The sequence below is a fragment of the Poecilia latipinna genome, unplaced genomic scaffold, assembly GCF_001443285.1.
Source record: "Poecilia latipinna isolate Pla-1442-1.1 unplaced genomic scaffold, P_latipinna-1.0 Scaffold3285, whole genome shotgun sequence".
Taxonomy (NCBI): Eukaryota; Metazoa; Chordata; class Actinopteri; order Cyprinodontiformes; family Poeciliidae; genus Poecilia; species Poecilia latipinna.
Window position 1 is genome coordinate 1 of NW_015115901.1, and position 12,425 is coordinate 12,425.

The window sequence follows — 12,425 nt, forward strand, 5'->3', positions numbered from 1 at the left end:
GAATGGGTAAAACTTCGCTTATATTACAAATGACTAACATGTCCGAAGAGTCAGATAATAACTTGAATGTTTCATCGTATGCGGTTCGTTTTGTCTCGATCTCCAGCCTGAGAGTCCACGTCAGCATGTCTGTCACATGTATTAGACATAAAAGTAGAGGTATGGTCGTGTTAAATGTGTTTGTTACGTTAAGATGGACCTTGAACAATTGATATATTTAAATAAGTTTCATACCAGTCCTATATGACTTTTTGCTTGCTCATGCGCATTACCGTCCTCTTTGAGCGAAGGGATTTTTCCTCTCCACCTCAAAAATTTTGTTTGGTATTTTTCCTCAAGCAAAATTTTACTCAGTCTTATCCATCTCGCAACTTTAAAGTTTAACTTAAATAATTACGAGCTGTATATAAAAACTGACAATGATTAACACAATCACCAGGTTTTAATCCCAAAATCACGAGGCTTTAAATGTGAGTTTTCTGACCTGTAAATTCTGATTTCAGAGTAACAAATGAAATCTATTAAATTAAGTCTTCATCCTCCACATTTACTATGTCAACGATTACTCAGAAGTCAAAACAATAAATTCAGCTAATCAGAGACAAGGTTGTTTAAACTTTTCTCCATAATTCATTAAACTATATTCTGTCTTTGTGTGTCTACAGTGGCGCGACCCGGAAAAGGGATGACTACCTGGAGGTGCCAGAGTATTTCATGGCTGTGGCCTTTCTGTCAGCACAAAGGAGCAAAGACCCAAGCTCACAGGTGAATGTGAATGGACGGAATAAAGCTACTAAATACTTTGGCTAGGGGTTGACAGTTGCATTTTTATTAACTACTTAACATATTAAGATATTTTAACGATTTTTCGTGACAACATGGAGTATTTTCTGTAGAATTTGTGTCAAGTTGAACGTGGTTTTGTGTGTGTGTGTGTGTGGTAAATAACTGATGTTTTCGGACCCTCTTTCTGTCTTCCTGCAGGTGGGTGCATGCATAGTGAATCAGGAGAATAAGATTGTTGGCATTGGTTACAACGGCATGCCCAATGGTTGTGATGACGACCTGTTGCCCTGGTCGCGTTCTGCTGATGACCGCCTCAACACCAAATACCCTTATGGTAGGAACACATCGCCATATGCAGATCAATATTTTTCAGAGCAAAATTTGGAAAAATTTTGAATAAGGGTCCCTTTTTTTTCATGTTTTAACAAAACGCATCAAAACCTGACATGGAGATTCTACAGGTTTACTTAAATATTTTGGATTGTGCAATTGTAAAAAGAGTAAGTTGTGGATGCTCACTATATTGGGATTAATGTATATTGCTCATTGTTGTTTGTAATGTAATATAGTTAAAATGGATGTAAAGTAACCCGCCTCATATTGTGCTGAGTCTGTGGTCTGTTTGGTCCCACAGTGTGCCATGCAGAACTGAACGCCATCATGAACAAGAACAGCGCTGATGTGAAAGGATGCACAATGTATGTGGCTTTGTTCCCATGCAATGAGTGTGCTAAACTCATCATCCAAGCAGGTGATTGTTGGGACCACACAGCTAAAATAATCTCATTATTAGGACGCCTTATAAGAGCCTTTTATTGTTTTTACTTTTGGGGTTGTTTAAAGAGCAAATTTCACTTCATAGTGTCTGTTGATTGTAGGACTGCAACTAACGATTATTTTAATAATTGGTTATTAAAATAAATGGACTCCTTGCAGATTTTGTATTTCATATTTATACACTCTTGGAAATATATTAAAAATGCAAATCAACAAATGATTCAGTGCCTTTCTTAAATAAGAAAAATCTTATTACCTAAAATTTAATAACACAGCATTCCTTTAGTGAATTTGAACTGAATGAAGGTAAATCTGCCCCCTGATGAGCTGGGGGTAAAACATATTTTCGACAAAGGTGTTTTTGTCTTAAATTAGCAAAATGTGCTTACATTTTCTGCAGTTTTGGCTTAATTACTGCTCCAAAAATGTTGGTTTTCAGCAAATGATTTTTTTTCTTTAAGTCTGCATACTCCAGTTATGAATAATTGATTAATAAATTAGTTGATCATTTCAATAATCGAATAATCCGATTAATTATTTCAGCTCTAGTTGATTGCTGTAAAACCTTAAAGTGTTTTCAGACTAACGCTTCTTTCATATCTGCTGTATAACCTCTGATTGGTTCCTGTGGAAATCTGGCCACGTATCAGTCTGTCTTGTCTGTTTGGAAAATATTCTTTGAAATTTAGAACTTATAAACTAACAAAAACTCTTCAGCAGGGCAACAACTAAAATCTGCAAAGTTGCACCTCAGCTGTCTGCTGTAAATCTGATCTGGGTCGAACGTCGTTTAACATGAGCTGATGCATCTACATGTTTAATAGCTAAAATCGGTTCCGTGTCTCTGCTGCTCTCCCTCCAGGTCTTAAAGAAGTTGTGTATCTTTCGGACAAGTACCATGATAAGCCTGAGATGGTTGCTTCCAGAAGGCTGCTCAGCATGGCTGGAGTACAGTTCAGGTAGATCACAAACACTGTTGGTTTCCTGCTTTATTTATTCATCCACGTGTGATGAGGGGAAATTGAGCTCACTCAGGTGTTTCTGGAGGTTTAGTAGGTTGAGCTCCTTGTTTAGAAAAGTCTAGAGACCAGTATTAATCAGTTTTTAAAAATAAAATGTATTTGACTTTTATTAAAAAGCCTTTTCTGATGTCCAATGCAGATTTTTTTCTCTCCACTTTTTCTGTCTGAAAAGTTGCTGCATGTAGTGACAAAGTTGCTAAGTTGGCAACAGTGGGGTGACTGTTTTTAACCCCACTGTGGATAAGTGACCTGGTGGGCAGGTCCGTCTGTCAGCCACTGCAGATCAAAATGTAAAAGTGGCTGATTTTCAGACCTTTTGGTTTATCATGATCACCAACAATTAAGGAAATCGGGGCAGAAATAAAAAACAAAATAGTAACTATTAGTTTCACAACTTGGATGTAAACGAAGTTAATCTGATCATACAAGCTCAAAAAGTGGTAAAAATAACATCTCCACCCTCCCACCGATGTGTTCTTAATTGATGGGAGGGTTTAATAGTTCCCAAAATAATTTCTAAATATTTGAATTATTTACAGATTTAAGTTCCAAATTAGCTTAAGTATATTCTAAATGCGCTACAAAAACACAAAAGTATTTTTAGTCTAGTTTCTAGTCCAAATATCTTAGTTTTATCTTATTTACTAACTTACAGGTAACTTTTCAGTGAGATAGAGGATCTTGTTTTAAGTAAATAACTTCACTCATAATATTGGAAAAATGTCTTGTTGTAAGTGAAATAATCATGAAGTTATACAGGTTTTTGTCCAATCTGGTCTCCAGATCTGTGCACATATTTGATTGCAAATGTTAGCCTTTTATTAGATCGGAGAAGTTTCTCTCTCTGTCTAGAAGCTGCTCAGCTCTCGTTGACAGAGCGTCGACTCGAATGAACCGATTCCATCGTGAGTCAGGAGCCATGGCAGGAAATCTGATTGGAAAGGATTGACCTTTACCCTCTCGACATGCCCTGCTAGTGTTGTGTGCATCATCAACTCGTCTGTGTGATTTGACCTTCAGTTTTTCCACCGTGTTTTGACAGGCAGTTCAAGCCCAAGAGTTCTGAGATTGTTATTGATTTTAATTCCATTAACCACCGGGGAAACGCTGGACTCCACCAGTGAGGAGAGCAGCTGAGCCAAGCAGACGGAGAAACACCAGATTCTGCCGCCGCTTCCATGAATAACTCCTGAACACATTGGTGTTCAGCAGGGAAGTAGTTTAATCCTCATGGTTTGGAAAATAGCACTATTTAGCGTGAGCATTGTTTTTTTTTTTTTTTTTAACCTTTAATGATTTTTTTCGTGTACATTTGAAACCTTACTGTAGCTTTATTTTTTTTATTGGTTGTAAATACTCTTGGTGCTGGATATCATTGCTACTGTGCATCACTCTGGATTGTTACGGATGTGGAAATCCCCCTGTGGTGTTTGCCACCATTTTATTAGTTTGCTTACATTTTAGACCCGACATGCTAAGAAGAGGCTTGTTTAAAAACACACACACACAAAAATATGTGAGTTAATGACATTTTTTGTTACGCCGACAGTCATTGACAGCTAATCAGATGCACACCATTGAATTTGTATTCTTATTAATGAGGAGGGAAGGCAGATGTTTACACTGTCCCTCCTTCTACTGTGGCAGCCATCTGCCTCCCAGTGCAATAAAAGTGAGATGACAAAAGCTTAATGACTTAATGCTTTTTATTCTTTAAAAAGCATGTTCACAGTTTGCATAATTCCATAGATGAACAAAAAGCTGTTTTTTGTAAAGACGGCTTACAATTAGCACAACTCCCCACCTAGCTACATGTGGTTTTAATGGGATGTTACCTCTCTGCATACCTGGTGATGTATGATCATATTCAATTTTGATAAAATGTATTGGGGTTGGTGTATGGGGGAATTTTTCTGCCATAATTGGAGAGGACGCATTTTTAATTTGAAAGCAGGATTTCATGTCTCTAGTTCTCAAAACCTTTAGTACTTGTGCTTACAGTTTCAATTTGAAAGCATGATGTTGCCTCGTAATGTAGAGAGCAACATCTAGTGGGCGGTGCAGGTTACTGCAATCTTCAGTAGCCACACAGGCACAACCTTTCGAAGGAAACAAAAAAATCCAGTATAACACTTTAATTCTATTGGCTGACAGGTTGCCAGGGACTGTTCTCTTCTGAGAGAGCAGAAAATGATTTGTAAGGGAGCAGAAGTGTGCAAGATTTGATACGATTACACAAGTTTTGAGCGTGAGGAGAAAAGTTTGAGAGCACAGTGAATATTTGAAAGAGCAGAAGTTCAGAGTACAAGTTTTGAGGAGAGACATTAAGTTCTGCTTTCAAACTGAAAAACAGGACTTTAAAAGTTTTGAGAACAAAAGATATGAAATCCTGCTTTCAGAGTGAAAACTTTGGTTTTACTCCACCAAGTAAAACTTGGTCTGTTGGAGAATAATTCTTGACAGGAATTAGTTTTTTGTTATGCCCATTTCCTTTTTATTTTGTTTTGATGAAATGGGAATCTTTGACCTTCATTTGGATTCTTCGTCACGGATGAGCGTTTACTAGCTGTGCGTGTTAATTTTACACCAGGAGGGTGTGAAGTTGTTTGAATGGTGAGATGGGTGGAAAGCTTGCAGCACTTGGCGCTCCCAGAAACAGCAGCAGCCCCAGGCCAAGGAGGAACCCAACACTCCCAGTCCAATCTCTGAATCCAGTCGCCATGGAGCAGCTGTTCAATGGTTCTAGTCCTGATTCTGGTTGAGGTTTAAATATCCAAACCATAGCACAAATAACTGTATACATTTAATGTCTTCTTTTACATTTTGTATGTTCCAAATAAATGTAATTTCACTGTATCATTTCTGACACAAATTAGCAGAATAAATGCATAAAAGGGGTTTGAATTTGAACTTTATTTTAACGTTTCATGTTGATTTGTTGTAATTACAATCAAAACTAAATCAATTACTGCCAGTTAAAGGAAGACACCAAAACAACAGGAGTTTTAAAGATTTTTATTCTTTACCGTAGAAACACTGTACATAAATTACTTCCTCTGAGACTAATATCGATGTACGGATAAATGGAATTTCTCAACTTTCAACATAAAGTTAAATCAACAAAACACGTCGACTTGTCTTGTCTGAAAAGAAACCCTTTGCAGCGTACGATGTTAACTCTGTTTCCTTTGAAATGTTTAAAGTTGCCTTCCAACCTTTGTACAGACATGTACACAGAAAAAATCTCTAAGAGACCAGAGACCTACAATCAATGAGAAAACAGCCACATCGATTTTTGATCTATTACTGTTACTTATGTCATTCATGAAGATGCACTGTCCCTTTAAGAAAAACGAGCAAAAACAACGAGAGAAGCAACAGTCTGTCGCTAAACACAGCAACCCAGCTGCCCCCCCGCCCCACCAAGCCATGACAACAAGTTTCTACTGCAAGCAGCACTACTACCTTTGACTGACGAAATCACAAGGTCTATGCATTATGAAGCAGTCACAATTTGGAGAAGAAAAGGACTCTTTTGGGTCTTCCTGGTCGACACAGACTGTGTGAACTGTGATCACCTTACCTCTGCACACTGAGGTTTGCTTTCCAAGCCTTGGATTAGCACAAGGGATGAGGAGTGCTTGTAGAAATGACCAAACAGATCTTAGCTATCAGTAGGAGGAAAAAAAAATACAATGCAACATTTGGTTTTTGATAAGTTCTTCTCATGATCTGTTGTGGTGGTGGGGTGTGGGTATAGTAGTAATAGTGCGATACATGTAGGTAATAGGATGTAAACGCTTTTCTGTTGATTTTAATATCCCTTTTTTTCTCTGAAGCAAATGCAAGTTTATATAGAAAATCGAAACCAAAAATTACAAACAAACAACAAAAAAAGTCTTTTTTTTTTAACTTGTACAAATTTCAGTCCTTTTTTGTGCCTGTCTCTCTTAGAGAGAGTCCACAACAGTTCCATTCAATGGCTTCAGCCATGGAATAATAAATCCTATAGACAAGGCTCAAACCGGAGTGATGGGGCCCATCTGGACCCTCAGACATATGGTACCCGCAACATCTGTTAGGGATGCACAGGGCTGCTTAACTGCTTCGGACGGCTGCTCGCACACCAAGCTGCCTATCTGAACCAGTCTCTGTGTTTCCCTCCGTTATCCAAAGTCTCTGTTTAACAGGTAGGCAGCTCGCAGATATGGCAGTCAGGTTAGCCTGGCCTGTCGGAGGGAAGTGGAAAGGCATGCGTGCAGCCTGTCTAAAAGCACGAGAGGGAACAGAAAACGGAGGGCGTTGAAGAACCTTTCCCAGGTGCATGAGGACAGTCACAGCTGTAGCTTCAGGTCAAAGCGAAATCTAAGGGGGTCAGTGGGCAGTTGTTGCCGTCTTAGTTCAATCTGTGACATCCATTTAGTGTTAAAACAGAACTTTTTTTAGTGTTAGTCTTTGACAGTCAGAGGTGGAACCATCTGGACGCGTTCACGCCGTGTTACCTCCTCCCTATCTCACTCTGCCGGAGGAACTGGATGTTGTTGGCGCTGTCGGCCAGTTCGGGATACTGCTCGATGGACAGGACGTAGTAGCCGTCGTAGCCCTGAACCTTCCCACTGCTCAGCAGCTGCCTTTTCTCTCCCTCCGTCCACAGTCTTACGCCTTCCTCCCCGTCTCTCACTCGCTGCTGTTCACGTGCCCAGGCGCTCGACAGCGCCCTCTGCCGTGCCTGCTCCAAGATTCGCGTCTTCTCTTCGTCCAGCGTCGTCCCGTAGCGCACGTGGAGGACCAGGGCACCGTACTGCAGTTCTACGTCGGCGAAGCGCCGCGTTCTGCCGTTCATCACGGTTGTAGACTGGGACACTGTGACATTCACGCCGTTTTCCAGTGACTTCCTGCCTGAGGTGAGGCGCAGGGCGCTCAGGTCATTCTCAGGAAGGCTGGTCTTGATGAAGTAGTGAGTGTCTCGTCCCTCAACAGTGAAATGCAAGTTCTCCAGGTAGAAGGCGTTGTTCAGGACTCCAGCCACTTTGATGCAGTCCTCGCTGGCAATGTTCAGAGCATTTGTCACAACTCGTCCTTGCACCACAGCGAACATGACGCCCTTTCCAATCAGCGACTTGACGGTGGCGAACCACAGCCAGGGCTTGGTGTGGTCGGAGTGCCGTCGGCTGGGCTGGATTTCCGGCATGCGCTCGAAGGACAGGAAGGCGGATGACTGGCGAGTTACTTCCTGTTGCACACCTGAGATGGACTGCAGAGAAGCAACAAGGAGACATCACAACATGTCCAGTGCCTTAAAACACAAACAGCCACCAACGTGCCTTGCAGAAAGATTTATACTCATGTACATTACTTCACCGTCTGCCATAGTGCAAAATCCAACTTCCATGTATTTTGTTGGGATTTTATATGACAGACCAGGGTTGTCCAAACTTTGATAAGTATTAAATTAAGTTTGATAAATTAAGTAAAAGCTGATTTGCATGCAGCAAAGTTGGTTTCTCAGTAAAAGTCTCTGGGTAGACGTGGTTCTACTCATAAAAACATAAAAGATTATAAAAACAAATACTTTGTGTTGCACTAAACATTTTCCATTATAAGAAGTTTATGTCAATGGTATTTTACTGTAACTACAAAAAAATGTCTTCATAATACACAAAATCAGTGCAAGGGCCACAAATGGTCCCTGTTAAAAACCTTTTACTTGGCCAGGCTTTACGGGCAGTCACCCAGGGCTTCAGGTTTTGGGGGCGAGTGCAAAACAAAAAATGTTTCTGTTGTATACTATGCATTTTTTATAAACACTGTATCTCATATTAAAGTTAAGGGCTCATTTTGGATGTGTTGCTTTATTAAAATATTGAATTTTTATTAATTAAAAAAACACTCAAATATTTGAAAAGGATCATTTTTTTGGGACCAACATGGAAACCATCTGCAAACCAACCATCTTTCAATTTTGACCCTGCAAATGTGCAGCCCTACTTATTATTGTTCTGTAATTTTCATGAGAAAATGATTTTCTTTTCTGGCATCGGGCACCAGAACTGACTCCATCCAGCCCAGGGGCCTTTACTCTTCTAAATCCGGCCATGACTGTTTATATAAAAGCCTGTTTCATTATTCGTTAAGCTGATTATTAGTTGTATTTCTTAAAATTAAAATGTGTATGTTTTATTTTTGACTGCTGGGGGTTGTAACATATTGCAGCTCCTCCAGAGGAGAGCATTAAACTGTACAATGCTAATACATAGTACATGTGGTCTGCTCTGTAAACCATCTTTTCTGCACGTGTGTGTCTGTATTAGTTGGCTCAGCTGGTCAACACGCCCGCAGCTTCTGAAGGTCTCTGGAAAAAAATGATTCCTCACTTCAGATAACACTTTAAATTGCTCTGAGCCTTTCTGACTCCCTTCCTCACCTTCTCTGATCCTCTACTTACCCTTCTCTCCTACCCTTCTTATTATTTGCGACTCTGTCTTGATTCAAACTCTCTTTTTGGGCTGAAGCTGAACACACTGTTTGAGTAGAAGTGCGGCTGCTTGATAGTCTGTCCAATATAATTACCCCAGTAACAGAGTGGGTGTAGGAGAAGAGAAAGGAGCAGAAAATAAGGTTGCGATGGGAGTGACTGGCTTCACTTGATCACGCTTTCCTATCTCTGCCAGTGTTTTCCTCTGTCATTGTTCACAGAGCTTTGTCTTTATTGTCAGTGCCGTCGTGGGTCTGTTGTTGTAACAGGTGCTGACAGAATAGCTGCGTTTTAATCTCCACAGAGAGCATTTAGTATTAAAGCTTTGAATTTTACAGCTGACAGACATATTACAACATCATAACATCAATTGGTAATTTTTAGACATAAAAATAAAGTAGTACATTCAGCATGTCCAACTATCTGTGTCCAACTGTCCATACAGAGTAAAGATGTAATGTTGCAGTTTGGCATCAAGACATCACAGGTGAAGTCATTCTTTCTGTCATTTCTTTGTGACTCTGAACTAATGCGATGTGAAAAATTACTGAATGATGAAACAATTTCCTAAGTCAAATTGGAATGTATATAATCATCTCTCAATCTGTCTGAACAATCAGGCTCAATTTATTATATTTTACTGCATCTGTTGGTCTTGTAAAGAGCTATGAGGCAACAGTTGCTGTGACTGAAATAAACATAAACTTCATAAGTTGCATAAGTGTGTGCACCTTTAAACAAATACAATGATTTACTTACAGCATTCAGTCTTCTTGCGTACACACCTGACATCAGCAATGAATTTAATTAACTATAAATAAAATATCTTAAGCCACAGTTTGCAGAGAGGTGATAAAAGATCTCACTCAGCAAATTAAACCGTCCACATTACTATATATACTATGGTATTGTGGATTCAGTCATCAGTGGCAGATTATCTAAAGCAGGGGTGTCAAACTCCAGTCCTCAAGGGCCGCTGTCCTGCAACTTTTAGATGTGCCTCTGCTGCACCACACCTGAAAATAATAATTAGGTCACTAGCAAGGCTCAGGAGAACCGATCTACACAGGGAGGAGGTAATTAAGCCATTTCATTCCACTGTTTTTTACCTGTGGCACATCTAAACACTGCAGGACAACGGCCCTTGAGGACTGGAGTTTGACACCCCTGATCTAAAGCATTGTAGTTAAAATGAATAAGAATACACACAGGCAGGTCGTCCCAAAGCTGGCTCTTTTTCATCTCCAGGGACGGCTCCGTCAGGTCGAATTTGGGAATAGGGAATCCTGGGATAGCGTTATGAAGATGGAAGCCGAAGGTGACCAACCAGATGTTGACATCTGCAGAAAAACAGGCAGTGAAATAAAAGACAAAAAAAACAAAGAGGGAGTTAAAGAACCCAGTAAATATCAGTTATACTTGGAACTGGGAACTGTAGTAAAGTGTGGTGGAAACGTGTTAATTTTACAAGACACACATGTAAGAGTGCGTCTAAAATCAACGTTACATGTAGCACCTGCAACTCTAAACTGAATAAATGGAAATTGGTGTTTGCTTGTGGAAAATTAAAATTAAAATGATGTTTGCATGAACAGTCGTAAACTACGTTTATGGGCTTTGCCATGTTGAATTGCAGACTTCTTAACCAGAATGTTTGGCATCAAGTCCAGCAGAGTTCCCATTTCCCAGGTAACTGGAACGCAGCATTTTCTGTGACTGCTGTTCTGGTTTCAAATAAAAGTAAAAAAATCCTGCTTTGCTGGTGTAGCAGAACGCTGGCTTATTATTTAACTTATTGCATGACATTTTTCCCATGTTATGAGTGAAGTAATCTGCTATTGGAACTAGTACTTTTTCATCAATATCCAGGAGTTATTGACTTAAAACAAGCAGCTACACCTTGCATAAAAATTACTTATAAGTTAGGTTTGTCTTATTTGAAGTGTACAAAAATATTTGCACCAGAATATGGACCAAGTATACTTGGTAAGGTTTTGTGTCTTTGCAGTGAATGGGGCAAGATTGAACTTATTACCTGTAACATACTCTTTGACCTGATGAATCTTGCTTACGGGGTTGTTCCCTCTGAACATATACAAGTTAAAAGGCTGAGGGTCTTTCCCCACACGCGTCCATGTGCTGATGTCTGGAGTGGTCCACCTTCAGGAGAAGAAGAAACAACAAACCGAGGCACCTGATCAGGTGTGACGCTGACAAAGCACACAGCGAGTGTCTGCATGCAATCGTATGCCATGCTTGGACTAGAAATGAGCGAATAAGAGACAGACGGTCTACCTCCCAGCGGGGATGTCATAATCTCTGTCTCCAAAATGCAGCAGTCGTGTCAGAGGATCGTACAGGCCGCCGTGGAAACCGATCACAAGGACGAAGTCGGGGTTGGAGTCAAAGTAGACCTCCCCGTATGCTGTGTATTGTACCTGCAAACACACACGTTTACTAACTCATAACACACAAAACCATTTCAGGAACAGATGACATGCCCAGCTGCTTTCTTCCTGCGGTTGATGAGGAAACAGTCGTACCTGTTTAAGGAGCAGGCCGTTGTTGCTGAAGACCGCCAGCGGAGTCCCGGTGTTATCACACGCAATATAAAACTCCTCTCCGCTGCTGATTTCCATGGCAAACACGTGACCCTGCGCAACCACACACGGCACACTTACATTCATTAAAGCTAAGAGAGGATTTATACCGGTAATTTCTATCATTACAGCAGAACAACTCTTTGTAATATACAACAGGGCTTTAAAAAATGATACAATCATCATCATTATATTGTTTTTTCTGTGTTGTGCTGCTGAAGCCTCCCAGACTCACCTGTTCATTCACTTGTGAGCGCTGTGGGAGAAGCTTGATTTAAAAACACACACACACACACACACAAGCCTAACGTCATGGGAGATCCTCAGCTCCCAGACATAAGTAATATTTCCAAATTCGCTCTAAATGAGGAAAGCTTTATTTGTTTGAAGTGGAAGGCAGAGCGAGAGGAAGGCTGGATCATCGGGATTAGAAGCTGACAGATGGAGTACAAACACGACAGCAGGTGTCAGTGGACTGAACTTTAAAGAGAAAGCTTTAAATGAGGAAAAATGAGAGCGATAATGTAAAGTGAGAGCTGGTCTATTGAATGTCTTCCGGATCGGCTTGTTATTCACAATCTTTTCCTCCAGGAGGCGCTGCAGAGCTGTGACAAAGGCTACAAATCCAGCTCATGTTCTATCCCCCAGATCTCATGTATATCCACAAATAATAATAATAATAATAATAATAATAATGATAATAATGATGAAAGAAAAACTAGAAAGAATGCAGATTCTTTTCATGTGATTTGGAGCACAGGCAGT

The 12,425-nt window shown here is 40.2% G+C and overlaps 2 protein-coding genes across 2 annotated transcripts in view; one reads left to right on the forward strand and one right to left on the reverse strand.

Moving 5' to 3' along the window:
• Positions 1-654: 654 nt before the first annotated feature.
• LOC106940578 (deoxycytidylate deaminase-like) lies at positions 655-4,271 on the forward strand (the record flags this gene model as incomplete). Its single annotated transcript, XM_015023358.1, has 5 exons — positions 655-765; positions 985-1,120; positions 1,421-1,537; positions 2,426-2,522; positions 3,628-4,271. Coding segments are annotated over 5 exons (543 nt in total), but the record flags the coding sequence as incomplete, so codon positions are not given.
• A 2,150-nt stretch (positions 4,272-6,421) lies between these two features.
• Positions 6,422-12,425, reverse strand: part of LOC106940579 (teneurin-3) — a gene marked incomplete at its 5' end in the record, with an annotated part of 43,720 nt that continues 37,716 nt past the window's right edge. Inside the window, 5 exons of the mRNA XM_015023359.1 lie at positions 6,422-7,839; positions 10,270-10,400; positions 11,096-11,220; positions 11,356-11,498; positions 11,604-11,714. Coding sequence (XP_014878845.1) covers positions 7,084-7,839; positions 10,270-10,400; positions 11,096-11,220; positions 11,356-11,498; positions 11,604-11,714 — 1,266 coding nt within the window. The remainder of the gene's footprint in view (positions 7,840-10,269; positions 10,401-11,095; positions 11,221-11,355; positions 11,499-11,603; positions 11,715-12,425) is intronic.